Genomic DNA, 27,140 nt, shown 5'->3' with positions numbered 1-27,140 from the left:
CAGGCCATCTCACAGACAGCAGCAGTGACTTGAAGTGAGTCCACTCAAAACGGGGAGCAGCATCCCACATCCAATCGTGGGTAATATCTTTTAACTGAGATTCCAACTGAGAGCTTCAACTTACGAAAATAAATCCGTTTTACCTCACGTTTAACACAACAGGGGTTATAACTGCACCTCAGCTGACGTTTAGGATAAAGAATCGATTCGATCATCTTTGACGTCATTCTGAAAAGTGCGCAGCAACACAACCCCTTCCCTCGAAAAGACCAAGAGGACGTTTCTGTGATCACAGAGCGATAAGCAGCGTTCTTCAGTCTCCCTCGACCGCATCTCCTGGCCCTCTGTCTGAAGGTCCCATCAGTCCGGCCCGGAGCACCTCTGCTGGGCTCCTCCTGGGGTTTGTCACTGTAACTGGCCTGTCTGGTCCAGCGGGTACTGGCTCCACGGAATCCTGCGTCTTTCTCGAGACGTGCGGGTCGTCGTCAACTTGCAACGTGCTTGCACTGCACAGTCACATTACAGCCCCCGCCCACCAGTGAGAGCCGAGCCAGGAGGAGAGACTCCCACCCAGGGCCGGAGTGGACACCTGAGAGCAGGCTGACGTCCGAGGGGGTCCACTCGTGGCCATACATCAGCTTCTCCGTGCAATCTCCTAGCCGCAAAGGCCCACCTAACAATAACTTAGGTGTTAAGAACCCCAGTGTCCGCACCCCCCTCAGATTCAGCGGAACTCTGCCCATTCTGTACGAAGCAGCAGGAGAGGAGAACTTCAGGGGCAGGGACCCCACTCCGTGTGCGTGGCAGTTTTCAAAGACCTTTCCTGCATCAGTTCCACCAGCTCCAGTCCTCGTCACCCAGCGAGCAACTTGCAGAGGTGTGGAAACCAGCACAGCGGACAGGCCTCCCCCATCACCGAGCAAACCTGCCACTTGGGGGAAATGAGGTTCAGGGGTGAAAGTGGGTTCATGTTCTGCAAGGCCACAGTACGTGGGTCCAGTCAGTTCCTTTTTTGGGGTGAAGGGAGCAGCTGCAGGAGCGGCCACTTGTCCATTCAGTCAAAACGGTCCGTCTGGCCCACCAGCCAGACTGCTTTCCTGAGCGCAAAAGTGCGTGCATTGGGAGCTCCAGAAATGATCAAGCTCTGGACACGTCCCTGAAACACTCCTAGCTAGAATGAGAAGGAAAATGTTAAAGTGCTGCAACCAAGTCAGGTTCCAAAGTAGGAGAGAGGCGATGATGGGTGGCCCCGACTTTGGCTTCGGTATTTCACCCACTGGAGAGAGAAGCTGTCATCCGGTGCGAGGCTATCCACTACAGGCGGTGAGATCCCGCCGTTTAGCCGTAGTTTCTGGATTAGCATTCGAATTGGTGGGTGCAGAGAGCAGCCCACCCTCCCCAAGGTGGGTGGGCATCACCCAATCTACTGAGGGCCTGAACGGAACGCAGAGGTGGCGGAAGGGAGAAACTGCCCTCTCTCTGCCCGAGAGCTTGAGCTGGAACTTCGGTCTTCTGCCCTTGGACTAGGAGGCCTCACACCATCAGCGCTCCCGGTTCTCAGGCCTTTGAACTTGAACTGGACGTTACGCCACCAGCTCTCCCAGGCCTGCAGTTGGCAGACAGCAGATCACGGAACTTCTCAGCCACCATAATCACATGCATTACTGATTACAGCTCCTTACGATCCATCTCATTACATGCACGCCATGGGTTCTGTTTCTCGGGAGAACCCTGACTCCCGCAGAGAGAACTGATTCCCTCGGCTCCATTCCAGCCTGGCTCGGGAAAATCCCCCGGTTCGAATCCCCAGTGAGCGATGAAAGGAATGGCTACGTCGTCGTCAGTGATGCAGATCCCTGCATGCTCACGGCTGGTGCCACGGAGGAGCCCTGGGGCTCCTGCTGCCACCCCGGGTGCCAGAACTGAAGGGGAAGGTGGCACAGCGTGCATTGGAGGGTCCGGGAAGTTGACCCAGGTCAGCGTTTCATCCCCAGGAGGGACGCAAATGAAAAGATGGATCATGGGCGAGCCCACATCCCATGGGCCATTGCACTGCACCAGTTTGTCTGGGCCCTCACTGGCCGGCACGCCGGCCGGCCGGCCTCACTCGGGGACCTTTCAGGTGTGGGTGCGACCGTTAACCAAGGTCCCTGGCCTCCCCACTTCTAAGCCTACGGCTGGCAGGCGACAGTGCAGCGCTGAGCCCCTGACCGTGGCCGTGCCCCATGCCTAGCTCTAGAGAGGGCTCTGGTGCGCTCACCCTGGTTTTCAAGACTGATTGGCAGGGTGTGCCATGATTCTTAAACGCACGGCAAAACACGACTGGAAAAATATACTTTTGACGTTTTTACTTTTGCTTTGAAAAACTGGAAGACACTGTTTCTGAAGTGTCTAGATCTGTACTTAGAAACAAATCAATGTGGTGAGAACCAACACGAGAGGAATGCTGCTTGATGTACTGCGCACCTCTCAGAGCAACACACACACCAGAAAGGAAGTGATTAAGAGTGTAGTAATCAAACACATTCCTTTCCTTTGGGAAATAAACTGGAGTGATACATTTGTAGCCTGCTCTTTCACCGAGTTGGAAACGAACAAATTCAAACAGACACCTGTCTATTCAAATACCTGTCGCACGGAGGCCTAGTTGACAGATTTCCACTCTGGCCCTCCATCTGCCACAGGGGACAGAGCCCAGAGCTTTCTGACTTTTCCCAGAGGCAGAGTTCAAGGGGGAATGGCACTAAGTTATCCCATTAAATTCCCCACACACACGCCTCAGAAAGTGGGGATTAGTCAGCACCCCTGTGCACAGATGAGGAAACTGAGGTACAAAGTCGTGGAGCGACTCGCCTGAGACCGCGTCATCACTGAGTAACCCAGCCCAGCCGGACGCAGGTCTGCCCGGGTCTGAGAATAATCCTTCCTTCACTACCGCCAGCGTAGAAGTGTTCTTGGACGTAAGACAGTCCAATCAGGTAGAGCAAGTCAGCGATTGTAAAAGCGAACACATCCTAGTCAGCCCCACGCTCGGGCTTCGGATGGCCTTCTCTGGACACCCCGCCACATGCAGTCACGGGCTTGTGGGGGAAGGAGGAGCAAACGAAGGCTCGCGGCAGGTAGACCAGAAGTCCACGAGCCATAAATGACCTGCGGGCCTGGTCCTCTCCGCCACACGCACACGCCGAGGGGCAGGCGTGCTCGGGGCTCTTCCGGCCGGGAGCACTCTCAGCCCCTCTTCCCCCGCGCCTGGCTCCCGTTTCCTTCGGAATTAATTGTCCCAGATGCCTCTGTTTATGCAAGAGACACCACTTAATTATTATATATTGTACATGTTTCCTACCGGTCCACGTCAAAATTCAATTAAGTGGCCATTGGTGTGATTATCTGTTTAATGTCCACTGCTGTCCACCGGAGCTGCCGAGAACGGTCACTCGGAACACTCGCGGCCCAAGGGCGGCCAGCTGACCAGGCAGGCTGTGCTCTGCTCGCCGTGGCCGGACCTGGGGCTGCACCTGCTGGGGGAAGGGAAGCCTTTGCCTACCGGGCCTGACGTGCTGCACGAGCCCACGGTGGCCCCGCCCTGCAGACCCTCCTGGGACAGGGGCCTGTCTGTCTCACTCGCCACTGTCGCCTCCCCCGTCCCGCCCACAGAAACACGTGTTGAGGGAATGGGAGAACCGCTAAAGAAACGGACGAATGGATGCTTCTTAAAGCACACGCAGAGTCCTGGGCGTGTGCCCGAAGCTACCGTGAGAAACGGAGGCCGGACTGGGGACGCACGAGGTGGCCCCTCACTCGCCCCAGCAGCGGAGGCCCAAGGACAGCAGGACACGACCCCTCGCTCCGCCGGACGACAAAGCTCCGGGACGCACGGGCTCTCGCAGACGCTGCTCGAGTTTCTTCCCTTCCGGAGGGGATATTTTCGAAATAAGTGGACTCCTGTTCTATTTGTAAGGTGTGGTAAATAATGCTCAAGCCGAAATGTGTGAACATTTGACCGAGAGGGCATGTGAGTCAAGGACAAAAGTATGAGCCGTATTTTTCACAAGGTCACTAGTCCCCGTACAGGGATCTGGACAGGCCTCGCTGGAGTCAGGCTCCGCCGACACCTAGTTGGTGCGTGAATTACAAAGGAAGCAAAGGCTTCTGTTCCTCCCTCCCTTCCTTCCTTCCTTCCTTCTTCCTTCCTCCTTTCTCCCTCTTCCTTCCTCCCTCCCTCCCTCCCTTCCTTCCTTCTTCCTTTTTCCCTCTTCCTTCTTCCCTCCCTCCCTCCCTCCCTCCATTCCTTCCTCTTTTCTCCCTCCCTCCTTCCCTCCCTCCCTTCCTTCCTCCTTTCTCCCTCCCTTCTTTCCTTTTCTCCTTCCCCCCTCCCTTTCTTTTTGATGAAAAATTGTACAGTTTCTCATGACCCAGAAAACTGAGGGAGATGATCCTATGACAGGGACCAACCTATGAGCCAGAAATGAAATTTGTTTATTGGTGGAAATAAGCATAAAGAGGCCTCCAAAGAACTTTGAACTTCTAAAAATGTCTGCTTATTTTTTAAAAAAAGATTCCAGGAATGCCATAGCCCTGGAATGAAGAGGCTAGTCTGTCTCTCTTCCTGCCAGTCCCCCACTTCTCCACCCCCAGGTCCCACCCAGGCTTCCAGGACGAAAGGACCTGAGTCACAGTGGCGTGCTGGCCTTCCCAGTCATCAGCAGGGTTCCCCAGCTCTGCCGGAGGCGGCTGAGGGGGATCCAGCATGCACGAAGCACCTACTACATGCCTGGCACAGTGCAAGGGGCTCTGCACCCTTTCAATTCTCAACTTTTACCAAACAATGTCTTTGCTTTGGTAGGGATTGTTAAAACCTATTATAAAGCTGACGAAACTGAGGCTGGAAGAGACCACAGAATTCCATAGCTCAGAGTGAGTTTGTGTGAAACTCTACCCCAGCCACATCCCTTCATCTTCTGAAAGGAAAAGAGGAGACCGAGCGGTCGAGGGTGCGCCAGGAGATGACACGGCCGGCCGGCAGGAGAGCCGGCCGCACTGTCCCGGCTGCCCGGGTCTCTCTCCCACCCAAGGCCCAGGACGCTGTGCTGAGACACCGGCATGGATGGTAACTTTGGGGTCCTGATCACACACTCACAGCCTGACTGTGGCTTCAGTCAAGTCTTCGCTCAGTTACACTAATGAACCAATGAGCACAATCAACCTTTGGGGCGGGGCGGGTCAAGCACGGGTCCCTCGCTGTGCAGGGCGCTTGGAGCACATGGTCCTGGAATAATCGAGGCTCCTGTCGTCATGGAGCTGAGAGTAGAGGGCAGAGGGCAGGCGGAAAGAGAAGTCAACATGTGAAGATGATGACAGACTCAACTAAGTGCCACAGCAAGGATTATATGGGAGGAGAATTTGGGGCATTCAGACCACCAGACTTAGGCAGACACTCAAGGAATAAGCAGCATGAGCCCCCATTGGGTGCTGGTAGTTTGGGTATCCTCAGGATGGGACCCTGAGATGGGTTCAAGTGCAAGTAGTTTATCAGGACGACGATCCCAGGAAAGACCAGCAGGTGTGCGAAGCACGTGACCTCAGCCAGGTACGGCTGTGGGTGGCAGGAGCATGGCCCCACTGGGGAACTCTGGGAGGCCGTGGGAAGTGCTGGGCATTTACACGCCAACGCCCACGAACTACTGGCCGGCAGCTGCCCTGGGGGATGGAGTGTTTGTTCATGAGCACAGGCACGACAGGGTAACCGCCGAGGGAATGTGGATGGGGTTCCGACAGGGTTCGAGAAGTACGGGAGAAGGGCAAGTTCAAAGACCAAGGAAGGGAAGAATAGGAGTATCTCACGTTGAGAGAGCTGTCGAGAGTCGGCCTCTGAAGTCAAGAGTCTGGTTCTGAAGTCAGACGATCCGGCCAGGAGCGCCAGCTGGGCGACACGCTGTGTGATGGGGGGGCAGGGGGAGTCATGAACCTCCCAAATCCTCGGTGTCCTCGTCCAGACCCGAGGGCTGATAACAGCCCTGACCTCAGAGGTATGCGGAGGAGTACGGAGGGTAAATCCTTTGAAGCCATTCACCCAGACCGGGACACATTTTCTTGCTCAACGGATGGCAGCCATTGGCATGCTCATCGAAACAACGGGGTGACGAGAGGGAGTGCGGGGAGAGGGACAGGAGGCTGACGAGGCAGCGGGGTCAGGGCGTGTGAGGCCCGCAGGCTGTGCTGGAGAGGCCGGACAGCCTGTCCCTTGGGTGCTCTGGAAGCCGCCGGAGCCGTGCACGCCGCGGGGTGAGCCGACCGCATCATTCCAGGACGTCGACCTCCTCAAAGTCTCGACGTGCTTTTTCTGCTTCCACATCCCCAGCGCCAACCCTACCGCTGGCGCAAAAGGAGGCTGCTACTTAGCACTAATTAGCGGACGCCAGGGGCTGACGGAGGGAAAGGAGCGTTGGTTTGGATCATCCGAAGACCGCACTTGGCTGCGGAACGATGGGTTTCATTGTCCTCCGGCAGGCTTCGCTTCCCAATCAGGCTGGCTCCAGCCAGCGTTCAAGTGACTCTGCGTTTCCCAAGTTGATGCAGCAGAGGCGGGGGAGGCAGCCCCTCACCCACCGGGAGGCGTCAGGAAGCAAACCTGGAATGAAACGTTCGCTGCAGAGACCCCAGTGGGAATGACATGTGTGTCTGTGAGTTCTGTCCGAAAGGAAAAAGAAAAGCTGCACTGGTTCTCAGATGTGCACAGTGGATGTGAGTCAGAGAAAACACCAAGAAAGGGCCGGGTGGGTCTGCACCCAGAGGTGACGTTTCCATGGTGGCACCCCAGCGTGAGGACCGGCACCCGCCTCAGGATCTGGATGACTTCTGCAGAGGAGGGCTCGTGAAAACATTGTGGGCTCACGACTGCCGACTCATTTTCTACCTCCTTCCACCCATACATCAATCCATTATCTCTAGATCCCCAAAAGAGGTCTATTACAGAGGACACGTGGTCATTTGAACTTTTATTTTTAGAACGCATGTAGCATCTCGAATGATCTTTGGGTCCAAATTGGAAGGCGGAGTTAAAAGTCAGTGGTCTGAAACAGCGGTAAAAGGATCCCGCACAAAACAGCTGTCTACCCAACAATTCCTTTCTAGTTCAAGTACATTTCATCACCAAGGACCACGAACAAGGTCTCCCTTATGAAAATGTTTCACAACTGTTGGGTTCCTGGGCTTCGCGTCCGGAAGTCGTTACGCGACGTAGGAAGAGAGAAAGTCACGAGCAGAGGGTGTTTCACGATGACAACTGGGTCGCAACATCAGGAGTGCCTGACCATCGCAAACGTGCACGAGCCTACCACCAGCGTCCGCGCAAGTCAGCCGTGTGCCCAGCACGCCACCCAGCAATGCCACTCGGATACTCAGTCAAGGTATGTGGCAACAGAATGCACTAAAAGAACTGAACGCAAATATTCATAGGAGCTTTTCCGACATGTGAAAACACTGGGAACAATCCAAATGTTTATTAAAAAGAGAAGAGGTCAACAATCTGTGGAATACTGATTACCATGAAATACACGTCAGCAATAAAAGAGAACAAATCACTGATATATGAGCTCTGTCCAGAAAAAGACCAGCCACTGTTAATATAATGAGAATGGCTTGCAAGACATTGAGGTAGCCTGGCAGCCAAGGAGCGTGGACTGGAATGCACATGTGTGTACGACAACTTCACTGTACACCGTACACTGTTGCCAGTACACACAGAAATTTGCACTGTGTGGCCATCACATTCAAAATGACTGAGCAAGTAAAGTAACGAAACTGCATCAGATTTCGCATTAAGCTTGAACGTTCCTCCACAGACACCATGCGGATGCTTCGGAAGGCCACAGCTAGGGGCAGCTAGTGATCGGCAGCTTTATCACAGCAACATGCCTGCTCGTGCACCAGGTGTCGTGCACAGTTCTTTGGTGAAACCTCAAATCACCCAGGTGACTCAGCCCCACTACAGCCCGGGTCTGGTGCCCTGTGACTTCTGGCTTTTCCCCAAACTAAAATCACCTGTGAAAGGGAAGCGATTTCAGACCATTGATAAGATTCAGGAAAATACAACAGGGCAACTAATGACAACTGGGAGAACCGTGTGAGGTCCCAAGGTGCCTACTTTGAAGGGGACTGAGGAGTCACTGTCCTGTGTACAACGTTTCTTGTATCTTGTATCTTTTTCAACAAATGTCTCTGTGTCTCATAGTACACGGCTGGATCCTTTCTGGACAGGCCTCAGAACAACAGGAAGAATTTTCAGACTATTGAACTGAATAAAAGCTGGTGGGCGCGCACACACACACACACACACACACACATACACACAGAGTGAATCTAAAGTTAAAACCCTGGCCAGGGGCTGACTTAAGGGGGTGAAGGCCGACTGGAAACAGACAGGAAGGGGCCTTCCAGGGTCGCCTGGGGACAGGCACATGGGTTGCATGGTGTGTCCGTGTGTCAGACCTGAATGATCCGTGCATTTCCATGTAAGTCTTACCTTCGAATGCTAAAATAATTTTAAAAATTCGCCATCGTCACTGAGTGCCGGCAGGGAATGGACAGGGAAAACCAGGCCGCCGGAACGGCAGCTGTTGTGTCTGGAACGCGCACACTCATTAGGTGTCTGCCTTCTGTGCTGTGGGTCTGGATGTTTTTAATGATAATAAGTTCAGACAGACAGAAATAAAAAGGTATTAGACTTTAATTATGACCTTTAATCCCACCCTGGTTTTCTTCCCCACAGACATCAAACAGTGAGCCAAGTCTTTTTTGAGGAAGAGTATTTTGATTAATTAAACAGTCCTCATTTCTAAAAAGATTCTCCTTATTCAGACCAGGAACTGGCAGCGTTGGATGAACTGAATACGTATGCGATCCATCTCTCCCACATGCTCGCCTAAGTGCCCGAGAACAGGGCTTCTCAGCCCAGACACGATGGACACTCTGGACCGGACACTCTGCTGGGGGGACTGTCCCGTGGACCGCAGGGTGTCGGCAGCAGCCCCGGCCTCTGTGCGCTCGACACCACTCGCACTCCCCGCCCCACATGGTGCTGGCCAAGAGGGTCTCCAGAAGTGACCAAACGTCCCCTGCGCCCCCGGCCGGGCAAAACTGCGGTGAGAACCACCCCTGGCCCAGAGCACGCCTGCTCCACCCGGACATTCCCACCCCCAGGGGATGAGAACTGGCTCCTGGGGAGACGAGAAAACCTTAGACACTGCCGTCGTTCGCAGTAGGCCTGCAAAGGGCCGCGGCATGCAAACAGATGTACAGTCTCCCTAGGGCATTAAAATGTCATGGTAGAGAGGAGCAACTAGGGGAAGAAGTCGGAAAATGGAGGACGGGGCGGTAATGAAAGGAAGGTTGGAAAACACCACCCCACAAAGTGGCCTGATTCTCCTTAACGCCACCCCCTCCACAGGGCTTTGCACCCCCCAAAAAAGCCTCTTCAGCGTTCAAAGGCGTCTCCACCGGGATAGGGAGACACGGTGAGGTCAGTGCAGCCGCTTCCCCGAACCCCTGAACGCGTCCCGGAGGCCTGAGACGCGGAATCTCACAAATCCAAGCGAAACGCTCTGAGCGGCCCCTGCTGGACCTGACGATGCCCCTCACGGGACAGGGAGCCCGGGCGCTTCCGCGTCTGGGTTTCCGGAGAAACCACGCACGTGAAGCCGACCTCAGACAGAGGCCGCCAACTGTCCTGGTGGAACCGAAGCCCCACGCGGCCCACGCCATCGCGCACTGCTTTTAAAAGAAGAAGGGGGTGGTGGCGTGTGGTGCGCCTCCCCCCTACCAGCCACATCTGCGGGCAGCAGTTTCGTTTCATGAAACGATGCAAAGCAAATGAACCCTGTGATTTCCTCGGCGCTCCTGTCTCCTGGCTCTTCAGGCCCAAGCCCGCGTAACTTACTCTCAGGACCACCTGGCTTACCGTGCTGGGTATCCATGCCTGATGGAGTTAAACCTGGCTGGTCTGCAGAGATGACACACCTTGTGACAATGTCTCAGTCCACAGGGACAACCCACGGGGATTCGTTCAGCCCAGACCTCCTGCCTGCAAGACCCTCCCTCCGGTGTGCACGCTCCCCTTAAGGACTCTCCTTAAGGACTCTGCCGCCACGGCGACCCCACGGACGAACAAGAACCTTCTAACAGACGGTACCTCTGTAAGGAAGGTGTGTCTGGTGTTAAAACCATAGGAAAGGCAGGAACGACAGGGCGATGGCTACATTCACCTGTCCGCTGGGCCAGGCCATGGTGCCCAGCTCTTCGGTCGACACCAGCCTAGGTGCTGCCACAAAGGTCTATCTCGGGTGGGGTGAGGAGTCCCCATCGGTGGCCTTTAAGTGAAGGGCCGCCCCTGCATACCCTGGGTGGGCCTCGTCCAGTCAGTTGAAGGCCTTAAGAGCAAAGACTGAGGTCCCCCATATAAGGAATTCTGCCTCAAGACTGCATGTGACACAGAAGGTCTGCCCGAGTTTCCGGCCAGCTGGCCTGCCCTGAGGACGTCGGACTTACAACGCCAAACCACCCCCTGACCTGTGTTTCCAGACCTACTGGCCTAGCCTACGAATGTCGGATTTGCCAGACGCCACAATCATGGGAGGCAATTCCTTAAAATAACCCTCCCCCCCACCCCACACACACACACCCTTTGAGCTCTGCATTGCTGGAGAACTCTGACTTTGCCGACAAGAAGACACGTTCTCTCTTACATGGAAGAACCTGGACTCCACAGCACAATGTAGGGAGACAGTAAGCAGATGGCAGAGTGACACTGACTCGCAGAGACAAGGAGCGTGTGCTGTGTCTGCAGAGAATGGTGCCGGGGGGGGGTGTTGGGGGAGCTCCTTCTCCTCCAGGCAGGACCCCACACAGCTTTGAACGGCAGGCACCAGGTACTGCCAGCGGCGGGAAACAGGGAGGTAGGTGCAAAGCCCCTAGAAACACGGTCACACTCTCCAGGCTGCCACCCCAACCTGCAAACCAGGAAGCCGCCGCCTCCCTGCCTCTTGAAGAGGACAGAAGGTCTGAGCGGCTGAGGCCCTGGGCTTGGGAAGAGCAGGCAGGCAGAGCACAGGGCTGAGCAACCAGACCAAAGGCAGGGGGATGAAGGGGCAGTCTGCAGTGACCTGCGCAAACCCGAGCCCCTTCTGCAAGGCCCCCAGAATGCCAGGCTCATGGACACCCGGCAGGAGCCTGGGGAGGCTCCGCCTGTGTAACCCAATAGCCTCAAAGTGAAGGGCAGATGCTCATGCTCAGGGCCAGTCTGCGAGAGCCCAGCTCACCCCCGACCACCCTGCAACACAGCCCGATTAATGAGCTCCGCCCAGTTGGCTTCCGTGGCTCCGCCTTAAGTAAGAGCAGACAGCCGAGGGTTACCAGGTAGTCAGTAAAAAGAAGATGCAAATAAACAGAAGGTGGGGGCTGATGGAACCTGCAAACGAAGACAGGGAAGGGAGAGTGTACCCAGGGAAAAAAGAACAGGATGCTTTTTGAAAGATCAGAGCTCAGGAAAGACCTGTTGGACATTAAAAACATAAAAATCAGCCCCGGCCAGTGTCCTCAGTTGGTTGCAGCATCAGCTGGTACACTGAAAAGTCACAGGTTTGATTCCCGATCAGGGCACATGCCTAGGTGGCAGGTTCGATCCCCAATCAGATAATATATGGGAGGCAACCGATCGATGTTTCTCTCTCATACTGAGGTTTCTCTCTCTCTCTCTCTCTCTCTCTCTCTCTCTCTCTCTCTCTCAAAAATCAAAAAATATATATTATGTATACATAAACCCTAATAAAATTCAGTAGCAGGGTTGGTAAATAAAACTTTAAAAATGTCGCAGAGAGATGGACAAAATACACAAAGCAGCAGACAACAGGAAGTAAAAGATAAGACCAATCCGGCAGATTCAACATCTGTCTCAGACAGGACCCAGGGAAAAGACACAGAAAACAGAGGGAAGGCACACAAAGTTCCAGGCTTAAAGGGCCCACGGAGTGGCCAGGACAATGGAGGAAAAGAACCCCGGTAGAAGGCGTGTCATCGCGAAACCGCAGAGGGCCACAGGCAGAGGAAGGATCCTGGGAGCTTCCAGAGAGAGAAAGAGAAAAACAAAACAAAACAACATCCCGTAAATGCCCCTTTCACGCTGCACGGGAGCTGTTTAAAAACAAAACACCCAAGTGCACAAGCCAAGGGCATCGGTCTGGCTTTAGAATTGCTTTGTGTTTAGTCTGTTACAGCGGCTTTAGGTTCACAGCCAAGTCCAGGAGGCACAGAGACTGCCCACACACCTCCCGCTCCCGCACCTGCCTCTCCCGTCGCCAACACCCCTACCATGTGTTACAACGGATGAACCTACGCTGACACACCAATTCACCCAAAGTCCACAGTTTAACCCAGGGTCCGTTCTTGGTGTTGCATTCAATCCACGGGCTTCGACAAATGTATGATGACACGTGTTCATCACTACAGGATCACACGGACTATTTGCACGGCCCTAAAAACCCTGTGCGTCACCTCTGCACCCCTCCCCCACCCCAAGTCCAACCCCCGAAGTAATGCTCTTTAATACCGTTTGTTGGGAGCGTGGACAACCTGTTTTTTCCGTGCTGTGAGCCGTGTCTCTTTTGCAGCTACTCAGCTCTGTTACTAGGAAGTGAAAGCCTCCACGGACAACATGCAAACAGACAGGCATCTCTCGGTTCCAATAAAACTTTATTTACAAAAGCAAGTAGCCACCGAATTGGGACCACGTGCTGTCATTTGCCAACCCATGGACAATGGTATCGTTCCCACCATTTTTACAGGAGAGAAATTTCTTAATATCTCCACTGGCATTAATAATTCCGGGTTTTTTTTCCTATTTTTCTCTCTAAAATCTATCCTCTTTCTGGAAGAGTAATCAACACACAATCAAAAGCTGAGATTGTGCAATGAAAGATAATTCCCTTCTCAGAACATCCCTGTTTTAAAGCTACATTACATTTCTCCCCTTTAATTCTCAGACTTCCCAAAAACTGTCTGAAGGAAATCCTTCGCTCTTTGAAACGGTGGTCTCTGCTGTTCCGACCAAGGGCGGCTCAGGCCGCCTTACAGAGCAAGTCCCACAAGACGGCCACCACGGGGACACGCTGTTTGTGGACAGCCTGCCGAGTGACCGCTCCAGGGGAGTGCAGTTGGACTGCTTATGGTAGCCGCTTACGGTAGGTTAAGAACAAGATCTCTTGTTTCAAAAACAAACCACTGTCTGATCCTAAGTTCAGAGGAAACGGGCCGCTCTCCAGGATGATGTGGGCATCAACCGCCCTCCAGCCCCCAGTTACCTGCAACAGAGCGAAGGCCAGCCCGTGCCTCCCCAGCCTGGGGAACCCGTCCCACGAGACCCCCTGGTCCAGAACGCCCGTGTCCACTCACTCAAGTACAACCTGCAAACTGATCCACTGAAGCGAGAGTGTGTGTGTCAAAGCAAGAGCCCACGGAGGTCACCCCCCTGAGGTCCAGCACCTCCTCTGAGGATCGAAGCGTCATACCAACCACTGGGCTTCCTAGTAGCTCAGTTAGAATCCAGAAAACATTCCCTGCAAGGCAATCACTGGCCCGCCCTTTAAAAAAGGAAAGTAGCAAGTTAGGAAGGGAGGGAGGGAGGGAATGAAAATACCACCATCAAAGCCTATGCCCAGAGGACAGACAGGATACTATGTCTGCCAAGTAATAACAATTTGTAACGTTTTAAGCAGCATCTTAAGCAAAAGATAGTAACAGCCTCTGTCAAAAAGCTTGTCAGGCATGGATGGGACACCGGCCACACAGTGACAAGGCAGCTGGCGGGCAGCCCTGTCGGAAAAAGCTTTTGACGCGCAAGGTGGCCGTGCATCTAAACTAAACACTCTGGCGGGGCCTGCGCCCTAGTCTCCGCGGCCCGGCCGTCTTCCAGCTTGAGTTAGTCACGTGAAAGCTATTCTCTTCCCAAGTTCAGATGCACCCGCAGATACTAACTTGAGCTGCAGTCCTCAGTCGACCGCCCAGAAGCCAGGAGGGAGGTTCTCCCATAGGGGTTCGCCTTGCGCTGCTTTTAGTTGTTGAAGGCTCTTAAAGCTCAGCACCAAGTCTTTGAAGGGACAGCACTGCCCTGAAGTGACAGAGACCTTGACCGACCCCGCAAGGACAGAGATGGAGAGCCGGTGGGAGCCGGGCCAGGGGCCCCCACGGCCAGCGCCGGAGGCCCCGGCGATGAGGAGACAGCATCTCCGCAGGTGTGCCTCCAGCCGGCATCTCTGGGGGCCACCACTGAACCCCCCCAGTCTCCGACAAACCAGAGGAGAAGCCGAGTTATTTACTGGAATGAACGCGGACTGTAAACACATCCTTGTATTTAATCACTAAGTTCCCCAAGACACTATCATGTCAGAGGTCGGTGTGAGGGTCCGCTAAGTCTCCTTGGACGAGACAGAGTCTGTCGGAGCCTCCCGCCCGTGTGCACCACTGAGACAACCCGCCCTGGCAGGCTGCCGTGCAGGCCGCCGGCCCCTCCCGCTCAGAGGACCCGGCACCTGGACACTGCCGACAGACCCAGCCCCCGTGGCCCTGAGCTAAGTGTCCAGCAACCACGCGGCAGGAGAGGGCCTCCAGTTACTACTCCTTGACCCAGGCACCACTGGGGTGCGCCGTAGATACCCAGGAAAAAACAGGAAGGACTGAGGTGGCAGGCTCGCCCAAGGTGAAGAGGACCAGTCTCGGGGAATCAAGGGCTGCAGATCACGGCCGCACCTGTCCGCTCCGGCGGTCACCTGTGGTTGTAGTCCTTCTCCTCTCACCCCACAGCCACCAACACACACCTCCAGTCTGCCACAGCCTGGCGGGGGGGGGCTCCCCAGGACACACGCCGTAGCGTAGTCACCTGCGTGCCCCCCGCACCTGGCACAGCGCCTGGCACCGAAGTCCTTCAATAAGCTCTGACGGAATGGAGGAGCCAGGAGGCTCTGGGAACCCCAGCTCCGGGGATAAATGACGACATGGTAACCGCTGTTTGCTTAAAGCACTGCACTAGGTGCTTGACAGAGTGGATTAGACAAGACGAAGCAAGTAAACATTTAGGCACCGCACACGCCCCAGGGGCGTCCGCGATCACCAGGGCGTGCTCTGACCCTCAGCCCGGCCAGGAACGGAGGCACCGTCCTCCCGGTTTACCAGCGGGAACCGGGGCTCAGAGACGTGACGCCCCAGAGCCAGGAACGCTCGCACGTCATCAAAGACCTTGCTCTCCCCTCTGCACTTCATTCACATTATTTCACCTTGGCCTAAGGCTGGTCCCAGCTGGAATATCTGCAATCAGATTATAGATACTGTGTGTAGTGTGTATGTATGCATACATTTACACGCTACATAGGGGTACACACACGCGCACACACACACACACAGCACCTTCACTGAAGGAATAAACTAGAGCGAACACTGAGCTAAAAAGTAGACGGTCCCAGTGAGCACAGTGAACTCCCAGCAAGGTCAAGTCCCTGAATCCTATGGACACAGGGTCCAGTGTCACGTGTTACACCCTGCTGAGCCTGCAAATCCAGCACACCCCAAGTTCTGTCAACTCTGGAGCCTCGTTCACAGACCTATCACTTCCAGCTGAAGGTCCTGTTTGTACGCCGAGGCCCCGACGGTGGAGACAGGGGACCTGTGCCCGGCCCTCGCGAGCCAACACTCCGCCCGCCCCCTGACCTCCCCGAGAAGCGTGACAGGCAATAGCAGCCCCCCGCAGGGAACTCACAGGAGGAGTGGATGCTGGGGAAGCTTTTGCGGCCCTCGGAAACCAGGTCGGGGTCCCCCGTGCAGTGCATTTCCGAGTTCATCACTCCATCTGGAAAGCAGCGGTAAAAGAAATCGGGGCGAGGTCTACAAAAGACACCATGGACATTTTCAATATAAAACGCTGCCATCGCCAACGAGCCCCGAGCTGACCCCCACCCTCCCCGGCCGTCCCCAGCTCCTTCTGCCACCAACACCCGAGCTCCACGCCGAGAGCCCCACGCACGGCGGTCTTGGGCAAAGCTTAGGCTTCGGGGTCCGGGAGGTCTGAGTCGGAACTCCCGCTCTGCCACTTACTGGTTTTCCCACCTTGGGAAGGCCATGCTCCCACATCCGTAAGAGGGGGAGGTCACACCTACCCGAAGGTGAGGGGCTGAGGGTTCACGCCCTATAGGAGGAACCTGAGCTCGGTGCTGGTGACGTCACAGGCAGCTCCCGCCTCGACCTGGGGCCCTGCGGGCAAAGGCTGCATCCAGGGTCCAAGACTCCGGGCTGTGCAGGCCCCTTCATCTTGACCCTGGATGGCCCACTGCCCTTCCTCCGAGAGCAAGTCTCAGTTAACCTCACGGAGGGGACCGGTCAGCCCTGCCCCACGATGCCGAGCCCACAGCCACCCAGTGTGGTGGGAGAGACCCGGCAGGGTGGGGCGGAGCCTCCGGCCACGGCCACGGCCACTTCGAGTACTTGCTGGGGACCAGGCACAGCGCTGAGCACTGCACCGTGCCCCGGGGCCAATCCCAGGACTTTTTTCTTTCTACTCACACAAAAGCAAAGGCTGCGAAAGCTCACACCCCTGCCCGAGGTCACACACAACCAGTAAGTGGCAAAGACCAGCTCCGGACCCCCACAGCTTTGGATTCCTGCGCCTACACCCCTCACCCCACGCCTGCCTGCCGGCTTCACTCAGGCGAGGACGCCCCCAGGGGCGTGTAGTGGCCGCAGGCCAACCACTTCACGTCAGTGCGACCCCTGGTCGCCGAAGGCCCCGAACAGGCAAGGCTCTGCCCCCGCCGCCAACGCAGGGCCCCTTTCCTGCACAGATATCGGGTCACAGCTCACACACGCTGACTCACTGGAGCACCCCCCCCCCCCCCGCCCAGCTCCGGGATCTGGGCCCAATAATAATCCATCAATATCTATATCCATAATCAATTTCAGTACTCTATCAGAGATGCAAGTGTACTTATTCACCTAATGAACCCAAGCCTCAGAGCAGACCGGGCCTGGGAATCAGCATTTTGTGGAGGGGGGGCCCCCCCCCCCAGCAACTCTGAGCATGGACTGCGGGAGGACACGGCAGTGTCAGGTCCGGGCTGCCCCATTTGGTCCTCCCCCTGCCCCCCTGGTGCCTGGCAGCGCCCTGCACCGAGCAGACAGTCAGTGCATGCTGAGTGCTGAGCGGGGAGACACCCTGCCCCAGGCCAACCCTGGGTGGGGGCCAGAGTCAGGCGTCGAACTCAGGCCTTTGCCTGCTCCACTCTGCAGAGACTGGCTCCCTGCCCGGGCAGTCGGGGGCCGGGCGGAGATAAAGGGAGAAGAGAAATCGTCTCCCAGGAGTGTAAGGGAAACGTGCCATAAGCTGAAACACAGCTGCCAGTCCATGCCTCTCACCCCCAAGAGAGTGACCTTATTGCACGTGGGGGTGGGGGCAAAGCTGCCACATGAGTGGGTGTCTGCTGAGTGAGGCCCTGGGAGCGTGGTGGACGGACTGGCAACGCCAGCAGCTGGTCCTGACCCGCAGGAGAGTGACCCCTTCTCTCCACTTCCTCTCCCGCTGTCTGAGAGAGGGAGCCCACCATCCAAAGCACAGAAAAGATCCGTGCTGAGGACAAACGCCCCAGAAGGACAACGACCTCAGCAGAAATCAGAGAAGAGCTTGAATGCGTCCCATACCGCGTCCTGTGACCACGGCTCCTACACAGATGACCCAGAGCTTCTAAACCACCGATCGCTTCTTTTCAGAACTTACCTTCCCACTATTAACTTGATCGTGTTGGTGCAGACTCCATTCAACGCGAGAGCCAGGGACACCGCTACAAAACAAAACCGGCAGACAGAAGAGTAACCAGCTGGCTCCCACCTCACTGTCGCCACCCACCTCGTCATCACACTGGTTAACTGACGGCCCCAGAAATACGCGCCGACGCTTTCAAAGGCAGAGGGAGGTCTGGGAAGCCAGGGTAAAACACAACCAGGACAAGACCTGGGAGAGTGACTCACTAAATCCCAGGTCCCTCTGACCTGAGCTTTCTCCCGCCTCCTTGGCTGAAATTTCCCACACAGCAAAGGGGCCCACCGATCACGCCCCGGCCTGACACGGACAGATTTAACGCCCCGGCAGGCAGCATCTCTTTTGCGGGTGGCGAGAAACGGGAACTTTTTAATTTCCTTCTGGCAACCCTCTCAGACGTAGTTCCCACCGGAGCTGCTGCTGCTGGAACCCTTCTGCAAACTCGGACATCGCCTCTCGCAGACCCCGTCACCTGCCAACGGGTGTCCCTTTGTCATCAGGCTGGTCACTGTTTCCGAGAAGGTGAGGAGTCCCAGGACCTCGCTGGGCTTTGAGAAGGCTGGCCCAGGCGGTGCTCCTGGCCGCAGAAAACCGCAGGAACTTTCAGAACACGGTATTTTAAAACGTACAGCCCGGGGCTTTCTCCAGGCGGCTCCGAAGGACTTGGACGGATGAAGTGCAGATCACCCGCGGCGTGCAAGGGACACGTGTCACAGCGCTGCCGGTGCACGGGCCTCGCACACGCGGGCACCAAGGCCGCACCAGAGGCAAGTCAGCGTGACGGAAGGTCAGACGCTGGGCGCACGCCGTCAGGTGCCCCGTGAGGTGCCCGTTCCACTGCTGTGCTGACAAAGCCGGGAGCTACCGCTTCCCTTTGGCAAACACTGACGACTCCATACCAGCTGCGGTTCATGTAGGGAAACAGCAGTGGGGGGGGGACATTTTCGGGAAGGGGCTGCCTAGAGCAACTCATGGCCACGAAGCCCCCTGCACCCCCTTCTGCCTGCCCCCACCCCCTCTCCCTCCGGCGGTCACCATACTGCCGTCTGTGTCTGTGAGTGCCATTTATGTCTTGCTTACTACTCCCTCCACCCGGCCCGCCAGCCCCCCCCCACCTCTGACCGCTGTCTGTCTGTTCTCCGGATCTATGAGTCTGTGTCTGTCTCGTTCACTAGATCCCACATACAAGGGAAGTCGTAAGGCATTTATGCGTGTGTCTTTCTCTGACTGGCTTATTTCCCTTAGCACAATGCCCTCCAGGTCCATCCTTGCTGTCGCAAAAGGTACCATCTCCTCCTTTCTCGCCGCAGAGTCGTGTATCATCACCTCACACCTGCTGGAACGACCACATCGATAAACCTACAAACCGCAGGTGCCGGTGAGGCTGTGCAGAGAGGGGGACCCTGGTGCACGGTGGGTGGGATGCAGACTGGTGCGGCCACTGGGGACAGCAGTATGGAGTTTCCTCAGAAAATTAAACATCGATCTGCCTTATGACCCAGCGATCCCACTTCAGGGAATACATCCTAAGAATCCCGAAACACCAATCAGAAGACTATATGTACCCATGTGTTCACTGCAGTGTTATTTACAATCGCCAAGACAGGGAAGCAGCCCCAGCGCCCATCAGCAGATGAGCAGATGAGCAGAAAAGGTGTGGTACACCTGCACAGTGGAACACCTACCTGCTTTTAGCAAGTGCTGGGAGGCAGAGAGAATGGGAGGGGCCGGTTCACATGAAGACCTCTGTCCAAGGGAAACTCATCACCCAGTGAGAGACAGGGAACACTACTGTATCTCAGTGAGGCAGCCAAGGGGGGGTGGGCCACCGGGGGGGGGCGGCGGACAGCGGAGCATGTGTCAGCAGCCCGGCAGCACCACTGAAACGCCCAGCGGGCACCTGGATGTAGACATTGAGCCCAAGACTGCGAAATGCAGAGAAATCCTCTGATTACGTTCTGCACGCACTGACCCTTCCTTCCTCAAATGCTGGCCTCCCGTCTCTCTCGCCAGCTCGGAGCCCTGCTCAGAGGCGCCCTTCGCAGAGAAGCGGGGGGGATTCCCTGGGCTCCCTCAGCTGCTGCGTCCCCCCGGAGCCGTGAGGCTGAGCAGGCTGTGAGGTCGCCCAGAAATAACTGGGGTCTCCCCGCCAGGGTCGGCCCGGCGGGCTCGCTGCTGTGTTCTCCAGCGGCATCAGACTTCTTCTTACCCTGGTCCTAATGTGGCCTTTAGCACAGAAATGGTCTCTGGGAACAAGCCTCCCCAGCTGACCTTCCAAAGTCCTTGGGGAACTTCGAGGCCACTGAATTTCAAGGGTGCTGCATCAGACCCAAACACCACCCCTACCCCGACTGTGCACCAGCTGGGCCCACTGCAGCACAGCCCAGCCCTTTGAAACGAGTCAAGCAGCGGGGCCAGAAAGTGTGGGCATGTGACGTAACCCCCAGTGGCTGGCAGCTTCCCCCTCTGATCCAAGAGGAGACAGAAAGGACGGGGGTCTGGAGCGGCAATATCGAGGGTGGACCTCCTCGCAGCATTCTGGACGTAAACTGACTCAATGATCACTTTCATCTGGAGAGCCCAACCCCCAGGGCACCGATACAGGGCTCCTCGCTGATCCCAGAGAGGAGGCTGGCCGAGCAGGAAAGGAAGACCCTCACTGGGCAGGGAGGGGGGCTGCTGATTAATAATAACCCAGCGGGCCTGCTTTGAAAGGGCTGTGTTTACAGCATCCGGGGGCCTGAGGAGGTCACAGAGACAAACCAGACTGTGTCTGGCAACACAGTTCCAAGCCGCGTGTCATGCGAGCTGGCCTGGCAGCGGCCTGTCCTGAGCATCCTCTGTAACGAGCATCCCAGAGGCGCGCCGGGCTTCGGTCGCTACGTTCGCTGTTGCTGGGACCTAACACCTTCCTCCCACAACAGGGTGCTCCGTGACGCAGGCCTGGCTGCCCTCTGCCTGCCTCCCGTCAAGCCCCAGGCTGCGTGGGCCAGCCTCCCTCCCCTTGTCCGACAGCAGGTGCGCAAAGCTGCCCACTGCGACATGCAGCTGAGGGGCGCTCGGGGTGCCCAGGTCCGAGGAGGAGGCCTGAGTGGAGGAGGGCTGAGCACGGAGCCCCCCTCGCTGACAGAGTCCCGAATTCCTTGCCTTTTAAAGACCACCCCCCACCCCCTATGTCTAAGGCTTCCTAAAAGAAGTGACTGTATCTTTAAAGAGCATGGTCAGCACGAGGCTCTCAGTCATTCCTGCGGGACCGGCTGTCGGTCACCCAGGCAAGCAGAACAGCCAGCGACTCCGCCTTCTCTGTTAAGTCCCCGGAGGCGGGGCGTGGGGTGCGGTAGTGAAACGCCACCGCAGGGAGATGCAGCCGAGAGAGGAGAGGGCTGGAGAGAGTGATGGGGAGCTGCTCGCTGACGCAGCGGCAGCCAGACATCAAAGGCCGGCAGTGAACTCCCGTGAACCTCTCGCCCAAGGTCACGGCATCGGGGGTGTTGTTCCAGGGGGGAGACCAGGATAAAAAGTGGGGGAAGGGATTTCCAGAGCACCTGAGAGGGCTCCCAACAGGACGTTCTGGGGACCACAGCGACATGTGTCCGAACACTGCCCGAGCTGCTGGGGCCATGCATGGGAGGGACACCAGTGCCCTTGTCGGAAGAGCTGACCTTCCCGCCACCCAGCTGGGGAGACTGGGGCCATGTGGCCACCAAACCCTGAGAGCACAGATGGGCAGCCTGGGGTCCTCCGCCGGCCGAGGGCGGGCATTTACCAGCTGGCCAGAGGCTCGTGGCCCCTGCGGCCAGGACTGAGGGGTGGGCGGAGCCAGAGCCTCTGCCTGGGGGGTCTGGGCCACGGGTGGAGGCGGGACTTGGAGGTGGGCACTGGAGCGGAATGGACAGGGTGGGGGCTCCCACCACCGCCAAGCCTCACACCCACCAAAGGTGCGGGCGGCAGAGAGGATGTCCAGACAGGAGAAGGAGGCGTGGAGCATGCTGACGGGGAAGGCACCTTACAGAGAGCGGCAGTCGGGACCGGGTGGTGTCTCCACCCCTCACTGCCCAGGTTCCTACCTCCAGCCCCCACGAGGCTCCTCCTGTCCCTCCCCCCCTGGTCTTGGATGTCTGTGAAGTGGCTTGTGTAGGCCTGTAACAAAACCCCTAATTTATCGGAGCTAATCTGAAAGGGATTCTGGTCTTCGCAACGAGGCAGAGCCTAGCCAGAGCCTGGGTGCATGCGCAAGGTTCCGCGCCCTGCCTCAGGGCGGAAGGTGGGCCCCTTCCCCCTCGGTGAGCCCAGACTGTGCCCTCACCCTCACGCCCTCGCCAACACAACCAGGACCACTCTCTGCTACATTTGCATTTCCTCAAAGCCCCATAATTTACAAACGTCTCCTTTAGAGGGGTATCGCCTATTTTCAGATGTACTACCTAACTGAATGTTAAGTCCACATAACATAGCAACAGCAAAATCCGTGTGAGGGCTTGAGTACCTTTCATCTGTGATGTCAAAAAATAAACATAACTCACCTTTCCTAATAATCGAAAAGCTGAACACCTGGCCGCTGGGAAGTTTACGCTGGTTGCTAAATAAGCCAAACAGTTCTGGCTTTCCCCGTAAGACTGCCACCCACTCAGCGTTCGACTAACGTGCAGGTCAGAAAACAAATGCATCCCCAAACACCTGTCGCAGGCAGGCAGGGCTCGGCTCGGGGAGAATCAGCAGTGACGCCGTCCTGATGGCAAAGGCTGCAGCGCCCCGTACCCAGTCCCAGCTGCGTGACCGCCAGCACGTCCCGAACGTGAACACCAGTTACGGAGCCTGCCTCTAACTTCTCCGCTATCGGACACCTGCTTCCGCCCAATGTGGCCTCCCGCCCCGGGTGATCGGCCCAAGGGTCCGTGGTGGTCGGTTTCTGACCGGCCTGGAGTGTGGGCCCGTTAGCCACAAGTGTGAGGTCGGACAGTCCGTGGTGACAAAGCTCAGGTTCGCTGTCCCTGACCACCAAGAGCTACCCCGAGGCTGGGCCCGGGCGGCCCAGATTTCTGCGGTGGAAGTGGGCATTGAGATTCAGCACAATGGACAGCGGCAGCCATGGCCACTGAAGAGATGTTGCTTCTCATCTGGGCCTTGGAGCTCCTGAGGGCTTGAGTGCATCTTGTCTTGCTTCTCCCAGGCTCAACTCGGCCAAGAGAAGTGTCAGCTGGGTGCAGCTGAGGTTCCTTTACACCGAGCGACCTCACCCCGCTCAGCCCCGGCCCTGACAGGGGAACTGCGGATACTCTACCCAAGAAGGCTTCCTTGATCTCAGTCTTGTCCGTCCGCCGGATGATCTTTACCACACAGATGACGGCCAGGGGCGTGAGGAAAGAAATCGCCTGGAAGAAACAACAGACAATCCCTCGTGAGGACAGCGGCCGGCCATCGGGGGGGCTGGTGGGTAATTAGCTGCAGTTAGCTTCGTTTAGACTCACCAGCTGAACGGTCTCACTGAACACCCTTGACCTCCTACAAAGAAGGAGGATTTATATCCGCACTTAGACACTCCACCACCTTGGAAAACTGGAGGTCACTTGCAGGTCATAATTGACTTACGATGGCTGGGGAGCCATGTTTAAAGTGGTGGTTTTTAAACAGGAAGGAGTAGCCTATCATTACAATGACTCATTTTGGCCAGGAAGCCCCATCAGGTCCTTCCTGCAGAAGGGTGGAAGAACCCCCAGCCGCCCGTCCCCAGCTCTGTGGCAACACGGGAGCATGTGGGACTGGCTTAGCCCCCAGCGGTGCACGCCCTCTTGCTGCTGTTTTGTTGAATGTTCATGTCCTCGGCAAAACAGAGGTCAGCCCTTTTGCACTAAGTCTCTCTTCTTCCTTTCCCCCACCCCCTTCCTTCCCGGGCCCAAAGCACACAGAAGTGCAACAAGTGCTCCGTGAGCCGAGCTGGTGGGAGTCAGAGGCAAGCAGCACAGTACAGAACCGGCCGTGCGTGAGGCCGGGACTGTGCTCAGGTGCCACCAGGTGCTGGAGTCTCTTAAACCCTCAGCATGGCTCTGTGACCCTCCTGGCCAGGCTGGGAGCTCAGAGTGAGAGCGGACACAGGGCTGGTGAGGAGCGAGGCCAGGCTCCGGACACCAGGTTTCCTGCCTGCCGTACCTGGTCTTCACTCAGCATTCTAGAATCAGGAAGTTGTCTGCAACATTCCGACAACCAAGAAAAAGATATTTATGTTACTTCCTTAGGATGGTAACATCTCAGGAGAACGCTGTCAGAAGGGACTGCGTGTCTCACGGATCCACCAGGGGCCTCACAGTCGGGGGCGGGAGGGGTGGAGATGTGATGAACTACGGACCAATACCTTTCACCCTTCTGGAAGTCTCCACCTGTGTCCTATCGCAATGCCACTTTTTGGAGAGGGGCTTCCTAAGAGGGCTCAAGCATGGCTGGAGATGCTTTTGTGAGAGCAGAACTCCTCCGTCTGAACACGCACTGCGTCCCGACTACACCCCAACGGCCAGAGCTCACAGCACCCTGGGGGGGGGGGAGGGCCGCTCCGGGAGTCGTCTCCAGAGACAGTTCGTGAGACACGAGAAGCCCCCTCCTCACTCCGTGGTGTTTCTTCCTGATCACAAGGGGCCGTAACAACCTCGATGAGCTCCCGCATCAGCTGTGGCCCTGAGAGGCTTGGCGGTGGCAACAGCGGACAGCACGCCCGGTCCCGCGGGGGCGTGCACAAGAGTGCGTGCGACCTGGGCCCGAGGGCGGCCGCAGGGGGAGAGACTCGGGGCGAAGCCGACAAGCAGAGAACCTGCCCAGCGGGGACTCCAGCGGCAGCACCTGCCGGCTGCTTCAGAGTTCCCTCCCGCGGGGCCGGCCACGGCTCTTGCCCCTGAACACACAGCACAGGACGGCGACGAGGCTGAGTCCCTCAAACGTGCCTCCAGGGCGGGCCTGACAGCCTGCGTCTCTGAGAACACCGATGCCTGCCGGCGGCTGAGAAACCTACCGCGGGGTCTTGCCTCTCACATTCGAGACCGAAGGGATGTTTCCACAGTGGTGGCCGAAGGCCACGCTTACTTAAGTCCAAGGTCACCCCCCCACCCCCGACGATCAAACCTCACCTAAGAGCACACAGAACTAAGACGCCTTACGGGCTGGACAGAAAGAAAGCCCCAGAAGCAGCACGTGGGGGCTGCCAGCGGGTCTCAGCTCCGCCTCCTGCCCCCTCTCCTGCACCGAACTGGACCCTCGCCCCCACTCGCCGACCAGACTGCACTTAATTCAACGGCGTCTGGAGCCGATGCCAAGCGCCCGGGACAGCCAGGCTCCCCACTTGGTGAGCGTCAGAGGCGAGGGATCGTGGCCAGCAGACACAGAGCCACACCCTGGCCTGGGTGACAGAAACATGGGGCCACACGGCGGTGATTCTCCCCTCCTCCTCCCCTCCCAGCGGCACGACACAGGCTCCCTTCTTCTTCCTGGGAACACGCCCACCATCTCCCCGGGCAGCGCTGCCCTTGGGTCAGGGCAGATGGAGACGCTCAGGGTTCTCATCTGCCCCTTCTAACCACCGGCTTTTCGGCTGGAAGCAGGAGAAGCCGACCCTCGGGAGCACATCCTCCTCTTGGGACCACAGCACCCTGACGGGCAGCGAGAGAGGGATGAAGAGCCAGCGAGCGCCCCGCCAGCAGCCAGCAGCCCAGGCTGAGTTCAACTCCTCGCCACTCCTGCCCTTGTGACCAAAGCCTTCAGAGAAGCCGTGGGCGAGAGGAAGCCGGGCATGGAGACACGGCGTGGGGGGGTGGTTCCTTCTACCTCCAAACAGCAGCGGATACGCGGGATGAACAAGGGCCAGCAACATCTCCCCTGGGGTTGTTTCCTTAGGTCAATGTTTCCCCGGCTTAAAAAGAGAGTCTGGAAAGCCTGGGAGTGAGCCCGGCGTAAAAAGACAGTGAGTGACTACTGCTCGTTAAAGGGGACCCACGAGGGAGCAGAACAAGGAACTGCAGCCAGTCACGGCTGCGGGGTGCAGGGGACGCACTGCCCTCTCTCTGCTTGAGACGTCCCCGCTGGCCATGAGTCCCGGGCTGCCGAGTGTGCACGCTCACGTCGGATAAAGGCTGCCGTGTTCTCAGACCTCACCAAGGGCTGTGGGCTCGTCTAGCGCTTCATTGCTAATTACCTCCTTCAACCCTCCCAGCAACTCCCTGGAGAAGGCTCCTTACTTCATGGACAGGAAACAAAGGCACAGAGAGGTCAGGCGACCTGCTTAAAGTCACACAGCTCCCAGGTGCTAATCCTGGGTTTTGCACCCAGGCAGGATCAGGCTCTGCACTTTAAATCGCAGCGGCATCGATGTTCTCACTGCGGAAAGTTAGATGCAGTAACAAACCCTGGCACGTGCCTTTTCTCCGGAGCGCAGGGGGGAAGCACGGACGCTCCTCTCCAGACACGAGGATAACTCCCAGAAAGGCGAGTGGCAGCAATCATGGGTGAAGCGCCCACTATGTATTTCCCCAGGCTTGTCTAATCCTCTCACTGCTCTGTGAACATTACTACCTGGAAACGTCTTCCTCCTTGCACAGATAACAAGACAGCCATCAGAGAGGTAAGTGACACACACAAGCACGCAGCCAGAGGGACGAGGGAGCGCCCACACCTGGGCTGCCGAGCTGCCAGGTTGGAGTCCTGAACCACAGGGGTCCCCGCGGCCCAACAGCCCATCTTCCAGATGGGGAAACTGAGGCTGAGATACATCTCATGTTAAAGAACATTCCATAAATTACTAGTTAGTTGTACTACAAAGCACCCCTTGTCAAGATAACGTATACAAATCATCGAGCAGGATCTGGTACGTGGCTGGTCTTGCGTGAGGCTGTTCACGCAGGCTGGGAACAGAGCTCTATGGAGAAAAATGTGTGGGACACACGCCGATCAAGGGGAGCTGGGTTCGAGCCCCACCTCTGATGCTTACCAGCTCTGTGACCTTGAGCAAGTCACTTAACCTCTTCACCTCTGAGTGTCAGCTCCTCACCTGTACGATGGGTACGATATTACCTGCAGAAAGTACTATTGCCAGCATTTAAATGCAATGCACTGCCAGTTACTGAAGGCGTCTAACGTGCCACACACAAAGAGAAGTGTCATAAGTCTCAGGTAGATTTTTTCCTCCTAAAGCCGCAGAGGAAACCGGGGAACCCCTACTATTGCTCAGGTTCACATCTGAGTCTTGCTGGTCATCTGTGTCCAGGGCTTTCCTGTGATCGGATGCTCTCAACATTGCGGGGGAGGGGAAGGGAAGTGT

General features: G+C 56.8%; 1 protein-coding gene across 1 annotated transcript in view; it reads right to left on the bottom strand.

The window, feature by feature from the left end:
• PLPP4 (phospholipid phosphatase 4) overlaps nt 1-27,140 on the bottom strand; it is a 98,072-nt gene that overhangs the window by 29,181 nt on the left and 41,751 nt on the right. Inside the window, exons 3-5 of the mRNA XM_045854384.1 lie at nt 23,127-23,217; nt 17,804-17,867; nt 15,797-15,921 (exon numbers count right to left, since the gene is read on the bottom strand). Coding sequence (XP_045710340.1) covers nt 15,797-15,921; nt 17,804-17,867; nt 23,127-23,217 — 280 coding nt within the window. The remainder of the gene's footprint in view (nt 1-15,796; nt 15,922-17,803; nt 17,868-23,126; nt 23,218-27,140) is intronic.

Source organism: Phyllostomus hastatus, unplaced genomic scaffold, assembly GCF_019186645.2.
Source record: "Phyllostomus hastatus isolate PE091 unplaced genomic scaffold, TTU_PhHast_1.1 phas_scaffold_1066, whole genome shotgun sequence".
Taxonomy (NCBI): domain Eukaryota; kingdom Metazoa; phylum Chordata; class Mammalia; order Chiroptera; family Phyllostomidae; genus Phyllostomus; species Phyllostomus hastatus.
Note: the sequence above shows the minus strand (reverse complement) of the source record. Positions and strands in the feature narration are given on the sequence as shown.